This window comes from Perognathus longimembris, chromosome 23 (genome assembly GCF_023159225.1).
Source record: "Perognathus longimembris pacificus isolate PPM17 chromosome 23, ASM2315922v1, whole genome shotgun sequence".
Classification (NCBI taxonomy): Eukaryota; Metazoa; Chordata; class Mammalia; order Rodentia; family Heteromyidae; genus Perognathus; species Perognathus longimembris.
In genome coordinates this window covers 9,982,694-10,007,181 of record NC_063183.1, presented here as the reverse complement: position 1 = coordinate 10,007,181, position 24,488 = coordinate 9,982,694, and the positions used below count along the sequence as shown (strand labels likewise).

General features: G+C 49.3%; 1 protein-coding gene across 1 annotated transcript; it reads left to right on the top strand.

The window, feature by feature from the left end:
* The first annotated feature begins 1,607 nt into the window (after positions 1–1,607).
* On the top strand, positions 1,608–23,484 carry Ercc4 (ERCC excision repair 4, endonuclease catalytic subunit). Its single transcript, XM_048332594.1, has 11 exons — positions 1,608–1,836; positions 2,771–2,951; positions 6,146–6,341; positions 7,542–7,749; positions 9,848–10,028; positions 11,088–11,216; positions 12,236–12,346; positions 14,392–14,965; positions 16,787–16,879; positions 20,475–20,587; positions 21,254–23,484. Exons 1-11 carry the CDS (start codon positions 1,630–1,632, stop codon positions 21,955–21,957), a joined length of 2,697 nt encoding a protein of 898 aa, XP_048188551.1. The 5' UTR covers positions 1,608–1,629; the 3' UTR covers positions 21,958–23,484.
* The last annotated feature ends 1,004 nt before the right edge of the window (positions 23,485–24,488 follow it).

The window sequence follows — 24,488 nt, the reverse complement described above, 5'->3', positions numbered from 1 at the left end:
TTTTATATGTCAACTTGACTAGATATTGAGTCAAATGTTATTCTGAATATTTCCATGGCAATGCTTTTGGCAATGTGTCTAATATTAAAAATCAACAGGCTAAACCTCCTTTCTTCTCTCCCTAACTGTGACTGAGCCACATCTGGTCAGCTGAAGGGCTATTGTTTTCACAGTCTCACTTGTTTTGTGTTTTTTTTCCTCATATATTCAGACTCAAAAACATCAATTCCTCCTGGATCTTAATTCTGCCTGGCTTCAGACTAGAACAGCAGCAGCAGCTCTCTTGAGTCTCCAGTCTGGGGACTGGCCTCTCAAATATCTTGTGATTTGTCTATCTCTGTGACTGTGCAGTCAATTCCTTGTGATAAATCTCTATTGGGTATGGTGATGCATGTCTGTAATCCCAGCCTTAGGAGGTAGAGATAGGAGAATCGCAGTTAGAGGCCAGCCCAGGTTAAAAAAAAAATTAGTGAGACAGTCATCTAAATAATAATAATAATCCCACCTACTTGGGAAGAAAAAGTAGGAGGCTTGTGGTCCAAGACTGGCCCTGGGGAAAAGCCTGAAACACTAAGTGAAAAATAAGGCAGAAGGCGGGGTTGAGGTGCAGGAGGAGGAGGAGAACACTTTACGTTGAAAACTTCTTAGCCCAGAACAAAATTAAAACGTGCAGACACACTTTCTATTAAAATTTACTAAAGTCGGCCCAGGAATACAGGAAAGGAAATAAAAACACTGATTTCGTGATGTCAGCAGCATTTCTGGATAATGAGATGTCGAATCACGTTCCTTTTTGCTTACCTGCATTTTCTACTTTCTACTCATGAGAGCGGCAGGCAGGGGATTCTGATGCAGAATGATTAAATTCCCTAGTTGCTTTAGGCCGGGCGCAAACCCGACCCTGGGGCTCCCTCTCGTGGAAGGACGCGGTTCTGCGCGCACACCTGGCGGACACTTGGTAACCATGGTTTACAAAGAGAGGGAAATTCATTCGTAAACTATCCTGCCTATGCAAAACGTTTTTAAAGAAGGAAGAACTGCAAAAGTAAAACATAAATGAATAATGAAAACAAAAACAAAACACCTCCCCCTAGGGAAAAGATGCTGTTGACTTTAGGGACGCTTGGAAAGCTGGCAATTAGCCTTGGAATTATGTTGCAGGCCGAAACTCTTCAGGTTTCCCCCACTCTCCTCCTGTTCTAGGCCTGGGCGGCCAGGGAGGCCGAACGAGGCGGCCGAGGCCTGGGAGCTGCACCGGTGAGAACCTCGCCACCGCGCTCCTTCCGCTCGGCCCCGACCCCTCTTGGACTCGGCCTCGCTCGGCCTGGCTCGGCTCCGCCCCCTCCCGGGCTCTGCCCCGCCCCCTCCAGGATTCCGCCCCTCTAGGTCCCGCCCCTACCCAGACTCGGCTCCGCCCCCTCCAGGACTCCGCCCCGCTCGGCCCCGTCCCCTCCCAGACTCCGCCCCTCCGGCCCCGCTCCCTCCAAGACTCCGCCCCGCTCGGCCCCGCCCCTCCAGGACTCGGCTCCCTCCGGCCCCGCTCGGCTCGGCCTCCCCCGGACTCGGCTCCCTTCGGCTCCCTTCGGCCTTTTCCGCCTGCGTCCGGCCGTGGCCCGGGAAGCGCGGCCCATGGCAGCGGCCCTGCGGGCCCAACGGACGGCCATGGCGCCGCTGCTGGAGTACGAGCGGCAGCTGGTGCTGGAGCTGTTAGATGCGGACGGGCTGGTGGTGTGCGCCCGCGGCCTGGGCGCGGACCGGCTCCTCTACCATTTCCTCCGGTTGCACTGCCACCCGGCCTGCCTGGTGCTGGTGCTCAACACGCAGCCCGCCGAGGAGGTGCGGGGCGGGGGGGGGGGGGGGGGGGGGCTAGTGCTCAGGGGGCGCACGGTGGGGCCCCGGTGGGGCACCGGGGTTCATGAGAAGGCGCGGGTGGGGGGGGCGCCGGAGCACCGGGGACGCAGGAGGGAACTAGGGTACTGGGGCGCTCGGCAGTGCGCGGAGGGGCACTGGGGTGCCCGGGGACATACGAGGGGACTGGGGCACCGGGGGCGCACGCAGGGCGTGTGGCAGGGTGGACGGAGAAGCTGAGCCTGGCTCACGCTGTTCAGGAAGAGCAGGCACCGGGGAGTAGGGCCCGAAGGGAAAGGCACTGGAAGCTGACGGTAGTAGGAATGCGTTGAGGATGGGTGGCCCAGGGGACGGTGGGATGGAGAAGGCACTTGTGCTGGGCTGCAGAGAAGGGACCCAGCTTGGCCTGACAAATAGAATGGTCCTCTAGACAAAGCGAGTGGACAGGTGGAGAATGTCAGCTTGGAAGCGTGACCACAAACTTCAAGAGGGCCCAGACACACACACACACACACATACACACACACTATCTGACCCCTCCTCAGCGTGGGAACTCAGTACCACATGGTACTAAGGCAAGAACGTGAACACCTATTTGAAAACTAAAAGCAAAAACCACTGGAGGTGTGCCTTAAGTGGTACAGTGCCTGCCAAGCAAGAACAAGGCCACGAGTTCAAAACCCAGTACCACCAGAAATAATTCTTGCTGCCAAAGTGCTAATAATGGTGGAAATGCAGTCATCTCCCTGTGTAAACCCCCAAAACAAAACCAAACAAAAGCCCTAGCTAGTTAAGTGCAAAACTGGTTGGTTGATCACTATAAAGTAGTAACTTTGTGTATCGGTCAGTAAGTTCCTTTTAAAAGCCTTGTTATAAGCCACCCTGTGTCCAGCAGCCCGCTCACCAGTTTGATTTGCTTTAGGAATATTTTATCGATCAGCTGAAATTAGAAGGAACTGAACATCTCCCTTGCCGAGTCACCAATGAAATTGCAAGCAACAGTCGCTATGAGGTGTACACACGAGGAGGGGTCATATTTGCAACAAGTCGAATACTTGTGGTTGATTTCTTGACCGACAGAATACCTGCAGATTTAATAACTGGTAAGAATCTGAAATCCTCTTTCTTGTCTATCAATGTGTCCACTTTTATTTTGTCTCTACCTTCTGCTGAAGACTAAGCTAGAAAATCTGTGGGCACCATTGGATATTCGAGTTCAAGGCTTGACATGTCATAGGTGCTCTAGAAATATCTGTGACCTGACTAACTGCTGTGTCGTGTGAGAAGAGGAAGGCATACAGAGTAAAATAGGGAATGTAGCCAAGTAGGGTGGGTCACACCTGTCTTCCCAAGCTGAGACCTGAAGATCATGATCCCAAAGCCAGCTGAGGGAGAAAAAGTCCTAGAGAACCTCCATCTCCAGTGCTGACTGACAAAATGCTGGACTAGAGGCGTGGCTCAAGTGGTAGAGCTCCAGGTTTGGGTGAGGAAAGCTAAACAAGAGCATGAGGCCCTAGGTTCAAGCCCCAGTACCAGCACAAAAATAATACAATAAATAGAATAAGGATGCATGGTACAGTAAAGACATGAAGCAGGACGTAGGCGCTAACCATCATCAAGTGTTCTGTGATATGCACCGTTAGATATGATTTGCTTTCTGGTGACAGCAGCATGCTCTTGGGCATGTGCGCGACGCCTCATCCGTTAGGACATGGGTATTTGCCACCTCCGTTACAACACATGGGACCAACATCAGGTTCATAGACTGTCGCTTGCTATGTGTGTAAGACCCACTCTTCCTCCTTCCCTAAGTTTAAGATCAGCAAATGCTTGTGGTTGTCTGGCGCCTGCTTTTAGAACTTAGCTAGGATTAAAGTGTCTAAAAATAGCCTTTGCACAGTTTCAAACACATTTGGTTGTCTTCCCGTAGTATGACATTAAACCCAGCAGTTTCTTGATCATCTTGAGAAAAAGGTTTTCATTGTAAGAACAATTAATGCAGAAAGGGGATTTATTTTTGTTACAGTTTCCCCAGAGCCGGTATAGGGGCCCTTCCCAGTCAGCTCGCTCAGAACACTGTGTCGCACCTGCCATTAATTGGTCTGTCTTGCTCATTCATAAGCTTCCCTAGTGCAGGGAAGGACTTGGTTGTCCCACACTGAGTAGCCAGTACCTAGGGGCCAATGGACGCCTACTGGCTGGAGCTCCATGACCTGAGAGGCAGGGAAACTGGCCTGGGTACACACACTGCCTAAGCTGACAAGACACTTAGGAAATGATTCTGAATGCATGTACAAATACACACTCTGAGTGGTTCATGGCAAACAGTCTGAGGAAAAACTGTTATTCTTCTGCAGCATTTATCATGTGTGGACCTCGAATCCCAGACCCACCTGACTTTGAATGCAACATCCTTATTTGTGTGTATGCATGTGTGCGCGCGCACTCGTATGTTAGTACTGGGCTTGAACTCGGGGGCTAGATGCTACCCCCTTAGCTTTTTCTCTCATGGCTGGTGCTCTACTGCTTGAGCCACCGCTCCACTTGTGGCTTTTTGGTAGTTAATTGGAGATAAGAGTCTCATATACTTTTCTGCCCAGGATGGCGTCCAAGTCAGTTCTCAGCCTCCTGAGTAGGTAGGATTACAGGTGTGAGCCACCAGTTCACATTCTTAAATCTTTAATCAGAAAAGCCATGCCTCTTAAGGATTAAGCGAAATAAACTAACATAGTTAGCATAGTGCTGGATACGTAGTAAACTTAATAAATAACAACAACAAAAATCACCATTTATCACCAGATAGATCATCCAGATGCACCATTGTCTGCTGTGGTTGGCTGCTATCTCGTGAGCTTGGTTTAGTGTGTATAGTTTAACACTTGGTCTAACATGTCTCTAAATGACCACTAGATGTCAGTACTGCCCAGGCTTTCAGCCCAAGCAAACCTAATGGAGTGGAGAACTGCTAGTTCCTTCCCAGTTCTAAGGTCCCAGCCGTCCATGGAGCTGCCCCTTAGTGATGAAAGAGAACCTCTCTCATCGCCCATCCACTCCAGCTTCGTCCATCGTCCGGTTCCTCCACCAGGACTGACCACAGGACACCTGACCCTCGGCCCTAGCTCTCTTCCCACTAGTACGCTGTCATCAGCTGTATTATTGCAGAACGCCTCAGCAGGGGTTGCTGTGCAGACATCTACTGTGGCCAGCGGAAGCTGACCCTCATATCTAGAGAGAGTGCATAACACCGTGCCCGCACGTTTTTAGAGACCAGTGGTGGATTTGGATCCCCAGTTGCTAGAGCTCAGCTCCACATCCATTAAGCAAGGGTTGCATTCCTAAGGACCCTTGGTGGGCAGGAAGGGTGCAGGCTCAGGAGTGAGCTGCTGAGTTCTGCCAGGGTGGGTTGCACATGCCTTGCCCCTGTCTTCTGTGAGTTCTTCACTCCTCTGCGCCTCGGCAGTGAAACGCAGGAGCAGCCGGTGGCCATGCCCTCTTATGGTCTGGTGGACACACATAGGTAGTCACAGCACAGGAATGTGCAGATATAAAGAGGGTTCTTCAGAACCCAACCTACCCCCCTCCTCCCCAAATCACAACCTGCTGCCAGTGTTTGCTTTTACAAAGGTAGCGTAGAAAGATCATGACTTGGAACATTATCTGTAGTCCTGGGTCTCTCATTTGTGGTGACCTTGCTCAAGGTCACTCATTCTCGTAATGATAGCTACATAGAATTAATCAGGAGTAAATGAAGTACCCAGACTATGAAGGTGGCCAGCCCAGCACCTGGAGAATCCACTCGGTTCTCTGTCTAAAAGGGCCACAGCCTCGAGCTGGATACCAGTGGCTCACTTCTGTAATTCTAGCGACTTCAGGAGGCTGAGATCTGGAGATCATGGTTTGAAGCCAGAAAGTCTATGAGACTCTTTATCTTCAATGAATCACCAAAAAGTCAGAAGTGGAGCTGTAGCTCAAGGGACAGAGAGCCAGCCTTGAGCAAAAAAGCTAACAGGCAATACCCAAGCCCTGAGGTTAAGCCTCAGGACAAGTACCAGAAGAGATTTAGCACCAGCCTTCTTGCCCACATGGCCCCTCTTTCTCTTGGCCCTTGGAACACACTAAGTACTTTACCCATAATACTGTTGGTTGAAAGTTCCACAAGGGTTTGTTTACAGCTGCATCCTCAGACTAGATGGGAACCTGCAGACATCCCAGGAAGCCTGGAATGAGGTGATGGGCATGGGTATGCAGGTGCTGTTATGCGATTTCCATCCTCCCCGCCACCTACCCCCCTCACCAGGCATCCTGGTGTACCGAGCCCACCGGATCATCGAGTCATGTCAGGAAGCCTTCATCCTGCGCCTCTTCCGCCAGAAAAACAAGCGCGGCTTCATTAAAGCTTTCACGGACAATGCCATCGCCTTCGATACCGGCTTTTGTCACGTGGAAAGAGTGATGAGAAATCTTTTTGTGAGGAAGCTGTATCTGTGGCCAAGGTAAGCAACACCAATGTGTGACACATTCTTGTGAGAGGAACAGCACTAACCATAACCATCTGTGTAATGGAATGAGGTGAACTTGGCCATCAGTACGCCTGATCAATGCCAGGCAGGTACACATCCACATGTGAGTTTGTGACTCTTTTGAAAGTAGAGATTTGGGAGTTGCTTTTCCGGTAGCCCATCCAATCTGCAGAGGCACAGCCTGGCTTTTTCTTATGTGTCTGGGGAAATCCAGAGATCTTGAGGCCCACCAATACCAATACTACCGTAAGTGAACTGCAGATTTTTTGACCAAAATCTCCACCTACCCTATTATGTATTATTCATGAGGGAATTTAAAGAATTTGGGTGAATTTCTAAGAAAAAATACAAGGTTTCAGTTTTCTCAGCTGTATAAAGAAAGTACTTTGAGTGGCCAGGTGCTGGTGCTCATGAGGCTCAGAGCTAAGTATCAAGATACAAAGCAAGTACAAGCAGACAAAACAGAGGCACTTTTTTCCAGTCCTGGGGCTTGAACTCAGGGCCTGAACACTGTCCCCTGGCTCCCTTTTGCTCAAGGCTAGCACTCTTGCCACTTGAGCCACAGCCCCACTTCCAGCTTTTTCTATTTATGTGGTTCTGAGGAATCGAACCCAAGGCTTCATGCATGGTAGGCAAGCACTCTGCCACTAAGCCACATTCCCAGCCCCTTTTCCAATTTTTTAAATTGTTATTATAAAGGTGATGTACAGAGGGGTTACAGGTATATAAGTTGGGTAAAGTGTATACCACCAAAGAGCCAGAAGAGGAGGCATAGCTCAAATAGTAGAGGTCCAGCCATGAGCAAGAAAGCCAAGCCAGAATACAAGCCCCAGGACACACACGAGTGGGAGTTGGAGGAAGCATTTTTTTGGAGGTGAGCAAACTTCTGAAGAGTCAGACATGAACACAGCTTTGCAGCCTTGGGGTCTGGCTGGTGCTTGGCTCTTCAAAAGACCAAAACAGCAAGCAATAGGAAAACAGTGAGGCGCCTGTGCCCCCGGAGATGTGGCCCTGTCCGTGTGAGCCACAGGCACTGGGTTCATGGAGGCCCAGGCGCTCCATAAGCCTTACTGATTCTTAACTGCATTTGCAAACCCTTCAGAGCCTTTTAAACTGGGACTGAAAGTACAGGGCTGAGGAGACTCAGAAGACTTGGAAACTCTGTCTCTTTAGGTTCCACGTAGCAGTCAACTCCTTCCTAGAGCAGCACAAACCGGAAGTGGTAGAAATTCACGTTGCCATGACGCCCGCCATGCTGGCCATCCAGACAGCCATCCTGGACATCTTAAACGCCTGTCTGAAGGAGCTGAAATGCCACAACCCGTCGCTTGAAGTGGAAGACTTGTCTTTAGAAAATGCTATCGGGAAGCCTTTCGACAAGGTACCTTCTTTTCCTTTTCCTTTTTTTTTTTTTTTTTGGCCAGTGCTGGGCCTTGGACTCAGAGCCTGAGCACCATCCCTGGCTTCTTCCTGCTCAAGCCTAGCACTCTGCCACCTGAGCCACAGTGCCTCTTCTGGCCGTTTTCCATATATGTGGTGCTGGGGAATCGAACCAAGAGCTTCATGTGTAGGAGGCAAGCACTCTTGCCACTAGGCCATATTCCCAGCCTCCTTTTCCTTTTTGAAGCGAACTTTGTTATGTTGTAAAGATGCAAGTTATAGCTGGCACCTATGAGACTCTCTTCTCTAAGTAACCACCCAAAATCCAGAAGTGGAGGTGTGGCTCAATGGTAGAGCACAGATCTTGAGTGCAAAAGCTAAGGGACAGCACATTAGCCCTGAGTCCAAGCCCCAGTGCTGGCAAAGAAAAAAAGCAAGTTATTTTAATATCTTCAGTGTTTTTAGCAGGCATTTGCTGCAGGTTTAGAGTAAAATTAAAGGTGACTTAAAGTATATAGCTGCTTTGGTTTACTGGAAAGTAATCATTGACGATAACAGATGCGGTTTGGCGAGAAAGCATGAGTCCAGCCCCTGCAGTTAGACTATAAGTGGGCCTCTCTTCTTTCAAGTAGAACAGGAGGACAAGTAACACTTTTGCTCTGAAATGACAACATGTAGGTGGCTACAGGTAGAAGAGTTGTACATAAGAGTGCTTCATCATTGTACAGGAATTTGCAATAAAAATAACTTGGACGACTTTCATTACTGAGAAATGTGAAACTTGCTCTGCCTTGTATTACATTCTTAATTGAGAAAAGGGTAAGACTTCAGTTCAAACCATTTTGGTTCTAACTTTTCACTATAAACCCATATAGGAATACACGTGTCTAATCCTATAATGAATTCTAAATCCAGAAAATGCTAATTTTTTAAAATTCCAGGTAGTAGCTATATGTATCATGTTATATATTTTATATAATTCATGTAATATATGCTATGTAATATTTGTTATATATGGTAACATGCTCCATGTATAATATGTATGACAACTCTATAGTATATGATATATGATATGTGTAATGTATATTTTCTTTTTTTTTTTTTTTTTGGCCAGTCCTGGGGCTTGGACTCAGGGCCTGAGCACTGTCCCTGGCTTCTTTTTGCTCAAGGCTAGCACTCTGCCACTTGAGCCACAGCGCCACTTCTGGCCATTTTCTGTATATGTGGTGCTGGGGAATTGAACCCAGGGCCTCATGTATATGAGGCAGGCACTCTTGCCACTAGGCCATATCCCCAGCCCTGTATATTTTCTATATATGGAACATATTACTGTCTTTAAACTCCAATTCAGTGTATGTCACTGGAGAAAATGCATGCCAATCACACACAAGGAAAAAGTTAACTCTTCATTTATCTGACTCAAAGAATTCATTTCATACATTCTGTTCCTCCAGTTTAAAGCATGTTTTGATTAAATGCATGAGGATTTAAAAAAAAAAAGCTTACATTCTTTTAATAGAATATGTATATCCCTAGGGGAAAAAATAACTTACAACATTTCACACAAGATCTCCTTGTGTCATTCCTTGGGCCCATTAGAGAAAAAGAATTGTTTTAGGTTTTCTTTCAATAATTATATCTAAATGAAACCATAGCTTGCATCTTTTTTTTTAATTAACTTTTGTAGGTCTTCTCAGTTGTATGTCTCAGTCTGTCTTAGCCCCAGCCTCTCCTTGCCCCAGCGTGAACAGTAGTAATGTCTCGTGTCATTTTTACAATTGTCCTGTTTTAGACGAGAAATTCTATGGTCATCCAACGTCACTCCCACTCAGCACTAACTGTTAAATGAGATCCTATGTGACGGTGTTGCTTCTGTTACAAAAACAAGCCACTTTTTGATCAGGCCTTCCCTCCTCTTGGTGATGCCAATATGCAAAAGGACAGCTTGGCTCTGTCTAACCATGAAGATTATAGCAATAAGATAGTGCATTTGAGAAATTAGACATTACTGGAATTTGGTGAACTGTAATCTTCTAGCCATTTCCTTGTGGGATAATATTTGGAGATTTTTACTGTAATAAGTTTTATTCTCATTGTAGACGATCCGCCATTACCTGGACCCTTTGTGGCACCAGCTCGGAGCCAAGACCAAGTCCTTGGTTCAGGACCTGAAGATACTCCGGACCCTGCTGCTGTACCTCTGCCAATATGACTGTGTCACCTTTCTTAACCTTCTCGAATCTCTGAGAGCAACGGAAAAGGCTTTTGGTCAGAATTCAGGTAAGAGAGAAAAATTCCAAAGTAGGGAGGAGCTGGTGGGATTAGGGTTAGATTGGGAGACATCAGGTATCGGGAGGGTGGTCTTCAGCTACATTACATGACAAGATTCAGATCACAGTTCAGCTTCCCTGCACAACCAATAGGTTTTCAACTTCTGTTCCATATAATAATAACAAATATTCATATCCCTCCCAGGCAGTTTTGTTTTGAGAAAAGACTGCAGATAGTGCAGACTGTCTCCAATATGGATATAGACTATGCTCTGGAAGTTTCACTGTTAGAACTTTAAGATTCATTTTTCCCCCAAAGAAACAGCAAGGTCTGGTTTTACCAGTTAGTGTTGAAAACTGAAGAAAATATACACATGCCACTGGCCACCATCTTATTTCCAACCAACTGGACATCTTCAGGATCCTTGGCCCCTAGGGTCTAGTACAATTAATCATTTTTTCCTGCTTCTTCAGCTACAAATACGTGACAATAAATAATTCATTGACAGCTAGTTCCCTTGTCTGCTCCTGCCATGATTTATGCAAAGGCTCCAACAGTGTTTCCCACCCTAGAACTTTCCATCAATGGAAGTGTCAATATGGTGGAAAAACAGTATTATTGAGAGAACGATTGTGACATCTCATCTGTCCCCAAAATGATCTTGGGGGACGCCCCCCTCAGGAGTCCATAGGACCACTAGTTACCAGTGACAGAGACCACAAATCATAAGGAAGTAAGGTGGGATAGTAGTAAAACAAAATGGTACAGGCTGGGGATATAGCCTAGCGGCAAGAGTGCCTGCCTCGGATACACGAAGCCCTAGGTTCGATTCCCCAGCACCACATATACAGAAAAAGGCCAGAAGCGGCGCTGTGGCTCAAGTGGCAGAGTGCTAGCCTTGAGCGGGAAGAAGCCAGGGACAGTGCTCAGGCCCTGAGTCCAAGGCCCAGGACTGGCAAAAAAAAAAAAAAAAAAAAAAAAAAAAAAAATGGTAGGGTCACTTGTTGGCCAGAGTGTTTAATACTTCAATATTAACTGAAGCCTTGGTTTTTCTGCTACTCCTATTAGGTTGGCTGTTTCTTGACTCCAGCACTTCAATGTTTGTAAATGCCCGAGCCAGGGTTTATCATATTCCAGACTCCAAAATGAGCAAAAAAGGCAAAACATCTGAGAAGATGGAGAATAAAGAAGGTCAAGGTATCCTGTACGCTTAAGTCTCTAAATGTGTCTTTATATGTTCTGCATGGAAACACCAAATTATAACTTAAAACCACCTTCTGCCATGGTTAATGTAATGGGTATTATCAGTCACACGTGTTCTTACCTCTGCCTATGAATGTCTTGACAAAGCTTCATTACTATTTGACAAAGGTCATTACTATTTGGGGCACTTACGTCTTAGTAGAACATCATCATCCTTTTGAATTTGTAGGGCTAACACTAGAATGAGGCAACTGTGGGTTTTAGCCCAACATCTTCTAGCAGGTATCAAATATCTCCAGGTAAAGGATGGCTCAGTACTTGCTTTCTGCCTAGTTCAATTAAAGGTCTCTCCCAAAACTTAATGTAAGCCAGGCACTGGTGGCTCATGTCTATAATCCTAGCTACTCAGGAGGCTGAGGTTGAGGATCACAGTGCAAAGCTAGCCAGGGCAAGAAAAGATGTAAGACTCTTCTCTCTAATCACCTAAAAGTCAGAAGTGGAGTTGTGGCTCAAATGGTAGAGCATCAGCCTTGAGCAAAAAAAGCAAAGACAGTGCCCAGGCCCCGAGTTCAAGTACCAGCACCAAAAAAAAAAAAAAAAAGAAAGAAAAAAACTTAATGATGCATTGAAGCACTTACAGAAATCTGTTTGGTTGTCAGCATTTATCCTTTCAGGATTGTGAAATCATTTCAAGCACCTTTTCCCTGTGCTGCGTGCTTCCTTTGTAGAGCTGCTTTAATGGGGCAACACAGGGGCCCTGACACAGAGCTGACTCTTCCATGTCCCCCATGCGGCCATTAGGGCACCACAGCTGGTAGTTGTGTTGGTCAGGTACAAACACAGAGGCCTGTTCAAGAAATCAGATTCTATGTAGCATTATAAAGAAGAAAGATACCAAAAAAAAAAAAAAAAGAAGAAGACGACTAGAGTGATGTTGGTGTTTCCTGCTGTACTAAAGCTTTGGGAAGAGTGTGTGGGCAACTTTCAAATGAAGTTCTGTTATTTCTATGCAGAAACGAAGAAGGAGCTGGTGCTCGAAAGCAATCCCAAGTGGGAAGCCCTCTCGGAAGTGCTGAAAGAGATTGAAGCAGAAAATAAGGAGAGCGAGGCCCTGGGAGGCCCAGGTAGGAAGGGAGGCAATGATAAGCACTTCCAGCATCTTTGAAGCCAGTCTTAACTTGATCAGCTCTTTAATAGCAACTCCCTATGTTTGTTGATAAATCACAGATGAGCACAGAGGTGCCAATGGCAACCACAGCTCTAGCCATTGGATGTGGTTTTCACCACGCGGACTGGTTGCATATTCATGGGGCTTGGCTTGGCGTCTCAGGAGCTGAGTGTGAAGATTCAGCTAATGCTCTCACCAGGCTAAGATAAAGCTAGTGGGTGTTCTGGTTTCTGTCTTCAGCAAGTATCTTTCCCAAGTTGTTCAAATACTGTTGTGGCCCTAGGGGAACCATCTGACTCTTGGACCTGCTGTCCTCAAACCTGGCCACTCTAGTACACTGGCCAGACACAGAAACCTCAGCTACACACTGAAACATGAAACCAGGTGGAGAGGGAAAGACACAACAGGGAAGCAAATTTAAAATTAAAAAAAAACAACAACAAACAAACCTTGAAGCCAGGTACCAGTAGCTATAATCCTAGCTACTTAGGACACTAAAACCTGAGGATCCAGATTTGAAGCCCGCCCAGACAGAAGTGTGTGCAATACTCTTATATCCAGTTAACCAGCAGAAAGCTGGCAGTGGAGGGTTGTTCAAGTGGTAGAACACCAGCTTTTAGTGAAAAAAGCTAAAGTACAGTGCCTAGGCCCCAAGTTCAAGCCCCAGTAGCAGTACACACACAAAAAAAATTTTTAAACAAAACCAAACCTATTGAGTCTTTGTATACCTGCAAAGCAATAGAGGTAGATACTTCGTCCTGTTTGTGAGCACTGGGGCTATTATCTCAGAACCTACAGTGGTGTGACTCAAGATCCAGGGTCCTAGCCTGCAGGACCTGAAAAGAACAAGAAGGAAGGAGGGAAAATCTCTGGCAGATGCTAATGTTGGTAATTTCCCTCCTAAGGTTTCTATTTCACATGGCTAACATGTAGATTGTAATTTCTGCATGCAGATGCAATGGGTTCAAATGATATTTACATTTAGAAAGTTCTTGAGACATGACTGCACTAATGTTGTGGGTCTTGCTTTTCTTCAGTACTAGAGTTTGAATTCAGGGCCTTTTGCCACTTGAGTCACATGCCCCCAGTCATGGTTTTTATAGTTATTTATTATGTATTTTAGTAGCCTCAGAGTTCATCCCTTTCACATAGCTGTGACTGAAGATTCTATGCATTTGTCTATCAGTACGCATAATTTACACATGTATTCAACAATTCTGTTAATTCCATGGGAGAAGATATTCCATATTTCTTCAGGATTTAGTCTGCTCAAGATTTTACAAAGTGCATTTCATTTTTAATGAATTCTTTTAGTCGCCTTGGACAACTTAGACTATGTCCATAGCATTTACCATAGTTCTTAGAGAATTTAATGCTGTGTTTTTTTCTTGCAGAGTCAGTCCTTAGCATTGTCTCTATGCTTCTCTAGCCAATTATCTCCACCTGGGGAATGGAGATTAGTCAGTTCTTTTGTATGATTTAATAGCTCACATTTCACTAATCCATTTGGAATTTATTCCACAGTATAAAATCCTCTGGAAAGGTATTAATTAAAAGGAGCTAATTAATTATAAAGAGATTCTGCGGTGGCTTTACTTGTGAAAGGCTGGGGAGTCCTGACCTGAGCTTTCTAGGAGTCCTTAATCCTGCCTGAGGCCAAGGCATGGGGGCCCAGGGCTCGGCCAGTGTACGCTCTGTGGGTCTCTAACCAGGGCAGGAGGACAGGCTGGGGTTGGGGACTCCTGGGGGCAATGAGTGGAGGATGAGGGGGTGAGTGGAGGATGGGCTGGGGAGGGGGGAGGGGGCAAGATGGAGGACGGGCTGGGGAGAGGGGTGGGGGGCCTGAGGGTGACTGGGGAGAGGAGGGGTGGGAGGGGGGGGGGCGGCAAGGTGGAAGATAGGCACTGGAGGGGTGGGGGATAGGTGGGGGAGCAGGCAGGAGAACAGCCCCCCCTCCCTCCTCGGGCCGAGCCGGGCGCCCCAGCGTATTCTGTCCTCCAGGGCAGGTGCTGATCTGCGCCGCTGACGACCGCACCTGCGCCCAGCTGCGGGGCTACCTGGCGGCCGGCGCCCAGGCCTTCCTGCTGCAGCTCTACCGGAGAACCTTCGAGAAGGACAGCAAGGCCGAGGCGGTGTGGAAGGAGGGCGGTTCAAAGAGAACTCTGAAGTCCAGCAAAAGACCCAGGGGTCCCCCGAAGAGAGGCCAGGCCTCGGCGGGAGACAGGGCGGTCCGGAGGAAGAGGCGCGTGCCGGCCCCGGCGTTGGGGAGCGCGGCGCCGGCGGGGCCCGAGAGCAGCGGGAGCGGGGAGGAGGCCGAGGCTGAGGCCGATGCCGAGCGCGGGGTCGAGGAGAGCGGGGAGGCCGCGGACCTGAGCCCGAGGTCGGACGAGGCCTACGGGGTCCTCCGCGAGCCGCTGGCGGTGCTGCAGCCGCTGCTGGGCAGCGGCGACCCCTACGCGCTGACGCGGACGCTGCAGGAGCTGGAGCCCCGCTACGTGGTGCTCTACGACGCCGAGCTCGCCTTCGTGCGCCAGCTGGAGGTGTTCCGCGCCAGCCGGCCGGGCCGGCCCATGAGGCGAGTCGGGGGCCGGAGCTGGGGCGGACGAGGGTGGGGAGGCCCGTGAGGCCAGGCCGGGGCTGGGCCGACGAGGGTGGGGAGGCCCGTGAGGCCAGGCCGGGGCTGGGCCGACGAGGGTGGGGAGGCCCGTGAGGCCAAGCCGGGGCTGGGGCCGACGAGGGTGGGGAGGCCCGTGAGGCCAGGCCGGGGCTGGGGCCGACGAGGGTGGGGAGGCCCGTGAGGCCAAGCCGGGGCTGGGGCCGACGAGGGTGGGGAGGCCCGTGAGGCCAGGCCGGGGCTGGGCCGACGAGGGTGGGGAGGCCCCTGAGGTGAATCAGGGCCAGGGCGGCCCCGCAAGCCCACCAGGCGGAGCCAGGTAGGCGCCACGGAGCGTGGAGAATCTTGCATAGCTATAACAGACAAATGGCCGTAAACTCTAAACTCTGAGGAGGGACTAAATTACGTCCGCATGGAACCGAAGCATTTGGGGAGTTACTGTACCCACCGCCCCGAGTGCCCAGAAACAACGGGTGAGAAATCGGCGGACTTACCAGCTGCTAAAACAGTGCTCAGAGAATGTGGTGTTCCCACTGCCCCGGGAAATGAACGGCAGGATGCACATCCGGAACTCAGCCTGAACCAAGAGCCGGGCCAGCAGAAGAAGCCTTTGTCGCAGTTGAACGAATGCAGCCCTTGGACCTAGAGCTGATGGGGCTGGGCCAGGAGTGATGCGGGCGCAGGGAGATGGGGCGAAGCTGGTGGTCACCCCCAGTACAGCTGTCATGCCGGCGGGTCAGCCTCATAGACAGCTCGCACACACCGTGAACACAGTAATACACAATTCTGAATCTCAGTGTCAAGAGCAGACAGGGCCTGGGACCAAACCACTCACTGCAGGAAACAGAAGTGGCACATCTGGGTGAGCGGATGTATCTAAACTCATCACACAGTGCTCTTCTCCCTGTGTGCTCTTAAAGAAGTCAGAAAATAAAAGACACCGTTTAAGGGTGGGAAATACCTCCAGTAGGAAAGGTGCTACCGAGGTACTGTTGTTGTGTTGAACTCCTAGCTACAAAACAGGCTTTTTTTTTTTTTTTTTTTCAAAAGAAAACATTAGGGGCTGGGAATATGGCCTAGTGGTAAAGTGCTCACCTCGTATACATGAAACCCTGGGTTCGATTCCTCGGCACCACATATATAGAAAAAAGCTGGAAGCGGAGCTGTGGCTCAAGAGATAGAGTACTAGCCTTGAGCAAAAAGAAGCCAGGGACAGTGCTCAGGCCCTGAGTCCACACTCCAGGACTGGCAACAAAAACAAATTAAAAAAAAAAAAGAAAAGAAAACATTACAAAATTATTTTTTGAGATGCTGAATAGAAATCTAATGTTTTGTTTGTGTACTTAGGTAGAATGTGTGATGGCCCCATTGTGTTAAGACACAAAACAGATCATTGTAAAGACAAGGGTCATGGATTCCAGATGTTTTTCACCAACAGGAATTTAATAAGCTCATATTTTTTACCTCCTATCCAACTTGTTCAGTGATAGTTTGGCAGAGGGGCAAAGACAAAAAAGATGTCTCCTGAGGTTTTGCAAGTGTCTTATTTGTCCATAATGATGAGAAAAGAATTGTTCTCCCCTCCAGTTATAGTCTCGTACTTGCGTAAATCTCTGCCTGTGCCAGCGGGGTTTCAGCAGCCTGCTAGGAAGGAGTACATGGTGGATGGCCTCTTACTCTGCAGCAGATATGCTCTATGTTGCTAGCTTCAGATGCTGTGCTCATCTCTTCAGGAATGGAACCATTGTGCTTCTGCAACCTAAAAGGTGCCTTACCTTTCAGGGTTTACTTCCTTATATATGGGGGTTCAACGGAGGAGCAGCGCTACCTCACCACCCTTCGGAAAGAAAAGGAAGCCTTTGAAAAACTCATCAGGTAATGAGGTGGTCCGCAGGACAGTGTTGGCTACACTGAAGGCCTCGGGCTTCTCTGGCTAGTAGGACTGGACTACCAGTCTGCCCTGGGGGGAAGGCGGCGGGACCTAGTGGGGAGAGAGCACCACAGCCCTCACCATGTCAGAGGGCAGAGGTAAGGTCCCGGCACCCCCATGCTGCTCCTGGTTTATGCAGGTGATCTCTACACATCCGGGCTCACTGACAAGCTATGGGTAAGCCTTGCTTATTATGAGCATAAGAGATGACTTTTTTTTTCTAAACTCTGCATGACAATTGCCTATTTATTATAAATAAGATCTTCCACAAAGTACAAGACCCAATGTCCGATCCCCACTACTGCCAAAGGAGAAAAAGAAAGAAAGGAAAATAGATAGGTCAGATAGTTACACTATTTAGAATCTTAAGATACTTACTTTCCCAGAACACTTGAGGGAACTTGATAGGTGTTTTAAAAAAAAAAAAAATTAGGGCTACATTACCAGAAGACCATTTGCATCGTGGCTGTACTTAGAAGAAAATTAAATGTGAGAATAAGATCATGCGCTCTTGCCAAGACCTCCATGGGTGATGTGGTAAGAACAAAGGCAGCATTATATTTAACCAGAAAGGAATGATTCGGGCAGATTGACGACAGCAGGATTGTTTAACTCAGCTCAAGATCAGCCAATTACAGCTGACCACTGATGATAAAACGTTCCTGGATTTAAAAAAAAAAAAAAAAAAAAAAGCGCTGAGCCCCATGACAGACTCTGCTTTTCCAGGGAAAGACTGAGTCTTTGTGACGTTACTTTTAGGACATTTCATTGCAAGAGAGGACTCACACAGGTACCCATGTGAAGCGACTTCCCATGCAGCACCTCCTTCTGTTACGGTGTTGTACAAGCTATTCATTGACAATCTCAGCACTGAGCAGGCCAACTGGCAGGGAGATCACAAGTTCAAAGCCAGCCTGGGCTACATAGTGGGACCCTGTCTCTGTCTGCCCCTTCCCACATCCCTGTACTCCAATTTAAAAAATAATAATAATTGTAAGTATTAAAGCAAAAATAGAGAATTTAGGTTAAGTGGAAATAGGAATCAGAATTTTTAGTATGAATCACTGGGAATAAATGATGAAGGCAGGGGACAAATTTGATTTACTGGTTAGAGGACTTTTGGAGTTATTTTGGTTTTGCTTTTGTCTCGGTACTAGGGCTTGAACTCAGGACCTGGGTTCTGTCCCTGAGCTTTGTCACTTAAGGCTGGTATTCTACCACTTAAGCCACAGCTCCACTTCCAGCTTTTTGCTGGTTAATTGGAGATAAGACCTTCCTGCCTGGGCTGATTTCAAACCTCTATTCTCAGGTCTCAGCCTCCTTAGTAGCTAGGATTACAGTTGTGAGCTACAAACACCTGGCTTTGTGGAGTTGTATTTTCTCAGAAACTGAAACACTACCTGGAGTGTTTTCATACATTCCCACATGACCAAGATGAGATTGCCAATGTAAGAGAGGACAGAGCAGCAAGAGCTCACCACTGTGAGTTGGAAAGGTGTATCCTGGGTGTGTTTTTTTTTAACAATAGTAGTATAGAGTTTATTGAACACAGTAAAAAATGTTCAGTTGAAGTCATTAGGCAGGTCATGCATTAAATGAGAGACTTAACCTTCCATGAAGCTAAGAAGCCCTTCACTAGTCTGAAATAACACTCTTCACTCTCAGGTTCTCACCCGCCACTTAGCAGATAGCTAAGGCCTTTATGTCTTGCACTCATGACTATTCTTTGGCAGACCACCTACTTGGACAGAACTTTCAATCATTCTAAAGAGGCCAGGAAAGCAAGATTGGGGAATAGATATTTGAAGGCCTAGGTCAGCCCCAAGTCTCTGGTACAGCGAAGGTCAGTCACAGTAAAATATCATGGGAGGATCCAAAACAGAGTCCCATTTATACAGTATAGTTCAGCCCCATACCAAGGACAAACACACCCAACCCAGCCCCTCTTTTCTCCAAGATGGCTCTAAGCCTGACCTCTTAGTACATCCAAGTAAAATATTCAAACAACTGGACATCCAATAGTGCTATCCACCTTCTTCCAGGGATAGGAATGTCTGGAAACAGCATATATATCTGAGAATGGCATTAGAGGTGCTGCGGCCCACAAAGGTCAAATATCTGAGGACAGCTGACTCCCACAACGCCATCTTTTTTACAGTGCTATGAAAAACACACCAAATCCCCTCACCTCCTAAGAGTTCTAATGGCTATGGCAGCCAATCCCAGTCTCTGACATCCTAATGCTTGAGCAAGTCCTCTTGTGGGACACACACCCCCCCCCAACCAAGAGGCTCCAGGGTATCTCAGGAGCAGCCACACTTTTCCACCAGGAATGTGTTCAGGTAGTACACGCTCATCTTGTGTTCATCATCCTGGATCATCAAGGAAAAGAGCCTGACCTTGGTAGGACCACGGGACTGGAAAAGCCAGGAACAAGTGGGTGCCTCCTACTCATAGCACTCAAAGTTGGAGTGGTGGAGCTCACTGTTCAGGGCCAGGCAGATTCTCTGACAGTAAGGGAGGCTGAAAGTCTTGGGTATGGCAATACATTGGCCCCAGACAACTCTGAAGGTTTACTTTGCGATCCTGAAGATGACAGAGCTTATCCGTTGGGAGTGAAACCTGGTCATGGACTTCCTCCTCATGGTGCTTCTGGCCCAGAATCAGCTGTTCCACATTAGGGATAAAGGGTCTCTCCACGTAAGGCAGGTGAAACAGAGGAGGTTGTATATAGTATAAGGGTACAAATAGCACCATTGCATCTCGCTTGACTTGGGTGCAGAAATACTCCCTCAGGATAACATCAGCTACTTCTGTAGATGGGGTCTTTCCCTCTGCTAAGAGTGAGGGCACCACCTCCATCCAATATGCTAGTAAACAATAGATTTCCACTAATGATCCCATCTCTGACTGAGACAACGAGAAGACAATGGGGAAAGAGCCCAGGAGAATTCTTTGGGGGCCTCTTCAATGGTTCTTGAACTCTAGAACAAGCTCCGTGGCATGGGGGGCAATTGGTACCCAGGCCCATAGCTGAATCAAGGAAGTCCCCACAAAAGGAGCTGCCTCAAAATGGAGAAGCCAGTAACTGTGCAGGAACTGGGTGCTTTTAGCTGTTCAGGTAAAGCCATGCCATGTTGCTTGGTAGAAAAAAAATCTCCTTCACTTGGGAAGGCAGAGTGTGAACTGGACAGTCCAGTGGCTCCGAGCAGCCAAAATGCATGTACCAAAGGCATAATGACAAAAGCCCAGGGATAAACCAAGAGCTTCCCTGCCTGAGGACACAAGCTTCCATTGTGCCACTCTCAGAGCTGGGTGTTGATTTTGATTCAGTTTCTAGTAGTAACCTTAGTTTCTCTTTAAAACTGGGGGCATTTTCATGTTGAGCAAGATAAGCTAAGCTCAGAAAGACAAGTACCACTGATATGCCACCACACCTAACTTAAGTGCTTTCGTTCCATAGATCATTTTAGGCATTAGAATTTTAAAAAGAGTAAGCTAAATTAGTTCAGGAAGTGTTTAAACTATGTCTTCCCCCAGGGAAAAGGCTAGCATGGTTGTCCCTGAAGAAAGAGAAGGCAGAGATGAAAGCAACCTGGACCTAATGCGAGGCCAAACAGCCGCGGGCAGTGCGGTCGACACTCGCAAAGCCGGTGAGTCCTGCCGTGGCATCGCTGCCATCTGTCTGTCAGGGCAGCTGCGATTTGCCCAACAAACCTCAAAGCAGAGATGGGCAGGAAAGTGTGTCTGATCCCTAGCTCCAACCCCAGCTCTGCCCTGTAAGTGCTGTGTCCCCCGAAGGGAGTTCTAGACACCCAGCTTACAGAGACTGGTGTCCTCTTGCTTTGTGGAGGGGCAGGGAGGCAGAGATGGAGGAGGGGGATCGTGGTTTGAGGCCAACGTGGGCTAACACAAATTCAGTAGACTGATTCCACCAGAGGCTGGGCACAGTAGTGCACACCTGTGAGCCCAGCCATGGGAGAGCTCAGCTCAGGCTGGCCTGGGCGCAGAGCAAGCCCCAGCCTCCCACACAGCCAGCAAAAAGAAAGGGGGGGACCTGGAGGCCTGGCCCAAATGGTGGAGCGCCTGCTTTGGCAAGCTAGATACCCTGAGTTCAAATCCCAATGATATCAACAATATAACCAGTAGTTCTAAATACTAATAACACTAAAACGTTTGAGGATTAGCGTGCACCACTAAAGTAGCAAAGGCATGAAGTGTGGAGTCCTGCCGCACGCCATCCGGTCCTGCGGCCTGGGCCCCCAGCTCCCTAGCCCGGGGCCTCCAGACCGCACGATGACGCGGCACCCTCCCCGCAGGTGGCCAGGAGCCAGGCACAGAGGCGGCCCGCGTGGTGGTGGACCTGCGCGAGTTCCGCAGCGAGCTGCCCGCGCTCCTGCACCGGCGCGGCCTGGACCTGGAGCCCGTGACCCTGGCGGTGGGCGACTACGTGCTGAGCCCGGAGCTGTGCGTGGAGCGGAAGAGCATCGGCGACCTGGCGGCCTCGCTGGGCAGCGGGCGGCTCTACGCGCAGTGCCAGGCCATGGCGCGCTACTACCGCCGGCCGCTGCTGCTGGTGGAGCTGGACGCGCGCAGGCCCGGCCCGCTGCCCCCCGACGTGGGCTCCCGGCTGGTGCTGCTCACGCTGCACTTCCCGCGGCTGCGGCTGCTCTGGTGCCCGTCCCCGCACGCCGCGGCCGAGCTCCTGGAGGAGCTGAAGCGCGGCCGGGCCCAGCCCGATGCGGCCGCCGCCGCCGCCATCAGCGCCGACTCGGAGCCACTGGCGGACTCGGAGCGCTACAACCCGGGGCCGCAGGACTTCCTGATGCGGATGCCGGGGGTGGGCGCCAAGAACTGCCGCGCACTCATGCGGCAGGTGCGGAGCCTCGCCGAGCTGGCCACCCTCCCGCAGGAGCGGCTGGCCGCCGTCCTGGGCCACGCGGGCAACGCCCGGCAACTGTTCGAGTTCATCCACGCGCCCTACCCGGGCCCGGGGCCCGCCGCGGGGAGACCGAGGACCTGAGTGCGCGCCCCGCGGCCCCGTGAAGGCTGCCCGGCCGGCCAGCTGCACGAGGCTCTGCTCGGTTCCTTCAGGTTCCTCCAGGCCAGGCGCGCTCCTGCACGGCCGGGCCCCTCCCCCCGGCGTTTCTGCCGGGTTAACGTCCCTGGGGGCCTGCCGCACCCCATTTCTGAATGAGCTGTGTCAGGGTGGCGGCAAGTCCTACAGTCTCCCAGATACCCCGTGCTCCCCCTCGCCGTCCACACGGCCTGCTGACCCCAGGAGGAGCCTCTTGACCAATTCTGCGCACATCTCCTCGCTTCGGCGCCTTCCACCTGTATCTGGTTGGATCTTCCTATATTCACTTAAACCGGCACTTAAAGCCGGTGCGTGGCTCACACTTGTAGTCCCAGCTGCTCGGGAGGCTGTCATCCAGGTTCAGAACCAGCCTGAGCAGAAACATCTGCAAGACTAGCCCCAACCACATTGTGTGCACCCTCCTCCATGAGCACATACTGTCATCGGCTGCTGGGCCAGTGCGAGTTGTAAGACATGAAATGAATTTTACCTAATGGCAAAGCCGGATGGTACAGGTAAGGAAGCCCTTACAATTCTGTAACCTCCAAAATCTCACAGCTCTCCAAGCCTTGACAAGGAGCCAGTGAGTCCTAAGACATCATCCCCAGTCCACTGGGGTGTCCCTCATCTGAGACTTGAGCCCGGGCAGCCCACTGTCCTGTCCCCTCTCCACGCCCCTGCCCTGTGCCTGCCCCTTTGAGGATGCAAATAAAGGAATGGCCTAACCAGCACTTGGTCTTCTCCCCTCCAAGTGGAGATGAAATGACTAGAGCAAAATGAAAGACATGATAGACTATATAAATGGAAGACAGAATCTCTAAGAATTCAGAGGCTGTATTTACAAATCCATGGAGAAACTCAACTTGTCATAAACCTTCCATCGCTTTAGGTCACCTTTGAAATGTGTGTACAGGAGACCCATAGCATTTTGATAGTTTGTAAACTTAGATGTATATACATTATTAACTTATCCCCACATGCTTAGTAGTGAACGGCACATGTTCTACCTCAAGAGTTGGCGCAGGTGTCAGCTCCGCTGGCTTGGTCACATAGTTGAAGATTTCATCCCTGTCGGCCATTCTTTCACTTGTCACACAGGACAAATAGAAAGTAACCCTTGTAACCAAATTGTCAGCTCTTTAATGAAAGCTCTTTTAAGAACTTCTCATTCTGGCATCTTGCTTTGTTGGTACTCAGCCCTCCAGGACCCATGCTCCAGTGCATTCCATGAAAGGCAAAGTGTTTGCATGTGTGCCTTCCGCACATCCGCCTGTGGCGTAGCACCCACCAGCGCCAGCCTACCCCACCTCTCATTATCAGGCCACAGTTGCCCCAACCTCAGCTGGCCTTCCTGCCTGTGCCATGGGCACTACCTTCAACTCCAATGTTGGTGCAGCATGTCCTGGAATGATGCCTCTATGCAAATGGGGTTGTGTCAGCCCTCCCGACAGCCCCCTTTAAACTGCCCTCCATGCCCAGGACAGCACACACACAGCACCCCCCAGAAATCTGCTATTCCATTCAAGAGCTGCCAGCTATAGACAGTAGCTCTGTCTCAGTGTGTTTAAGTATGACCACAGATTTCTGATTAACTCTGATCCATCTCACAATCTTCAAGAAAGGACCTGAAGGTACATGCCCTTGCCAGGTGAAAGCTTTCCTTGGTTTTCTAACCATGTTCACTAACTCCGCCTTTTTCTTTAAAAATTGTAACTGTCGGGCTGGGGATATAGCCTAGTGGCAAGAGTGCCTGCCTCGGATACACGAGGCCCTAGGTTCGATTCCCCAGCACCACATATACAGAAAACGGCCAGAAGCGGCGCTGTGGCTCAAGTGGCAGAGTGCTAGCCTTGAGCGGGAAGAAGCCAGGGACAGTGCTCAGGCCCTGAGTCCAAGGCCCAGGACTGGCCAAAAAAAAAAACTGTAACTGTCCAGCTTACAGATGAGCTCATGCTCATCAAGAGAATGCTGTTAGACTAGCATTCTAGTTTACAAGGGAATTTTTTGCATAAAAAAGCTCAACCTATGGGATACTATGACAATTGGTTTTTTTTTGGGGGGGGGGGGAATCGGTTGAACTCAGGGCTTAGGCACTGACTCAGCTTTTTCACTCAAGGGTAGTGCTTTACCACTTTGAGCCACAGCCCCACTTCCAAGAAAATCACTTTTGACTTTTGCTTGTTTCAGTCATACAGCCTCTCAAAGTTACCTAACATGAGGGCTGGGGATATAGCCTAGTGGCAAGAGTGCCTGCCTCGGATACACGAGGCCCTAGGTTCGATTCCCCAGCACCACATATACAGAAAACGGCCAGAAGCGGCGCTGTGGCTCAAGTGGCGGAGTGCTAGCCTTGAGCGGGAAGAAGCCAGGGACAGCGCTCAGGCCCTGAGTCCAAGGCCCAGGACTGGCCAAAAAAAAAAAAAAAAAAAAGTTACCTAACATGAGTCAAGAAGAAATCATTCTCAGTAAGAAGTGAC

Bases quoted from the DNA above. Each gene is read 5' to 3' on its own strand.
- Ercc4 (XM_048332594.1), top strand. From the start codon at position 1,630: ATGGCAGCGGCCCTGCGGGCCCAACGGACGGCCATGGCGCCGCTGCTG. The intron at 10,029-11,087 runs GTAAGAGAGAAA...TACTCCTATTAG, and splicing joins GGCTTTTGGTCAGAATTCAG to GTTGGCTGTTTCTTGACTCC. The intron at 20,588-21,253 runs GTGAGTCCTGCC...CCCTCCCCGCAG, and splicing joins GGTCGACACTCGCAAAGCCG to GTGGCCAGGAGCCAGGCACA.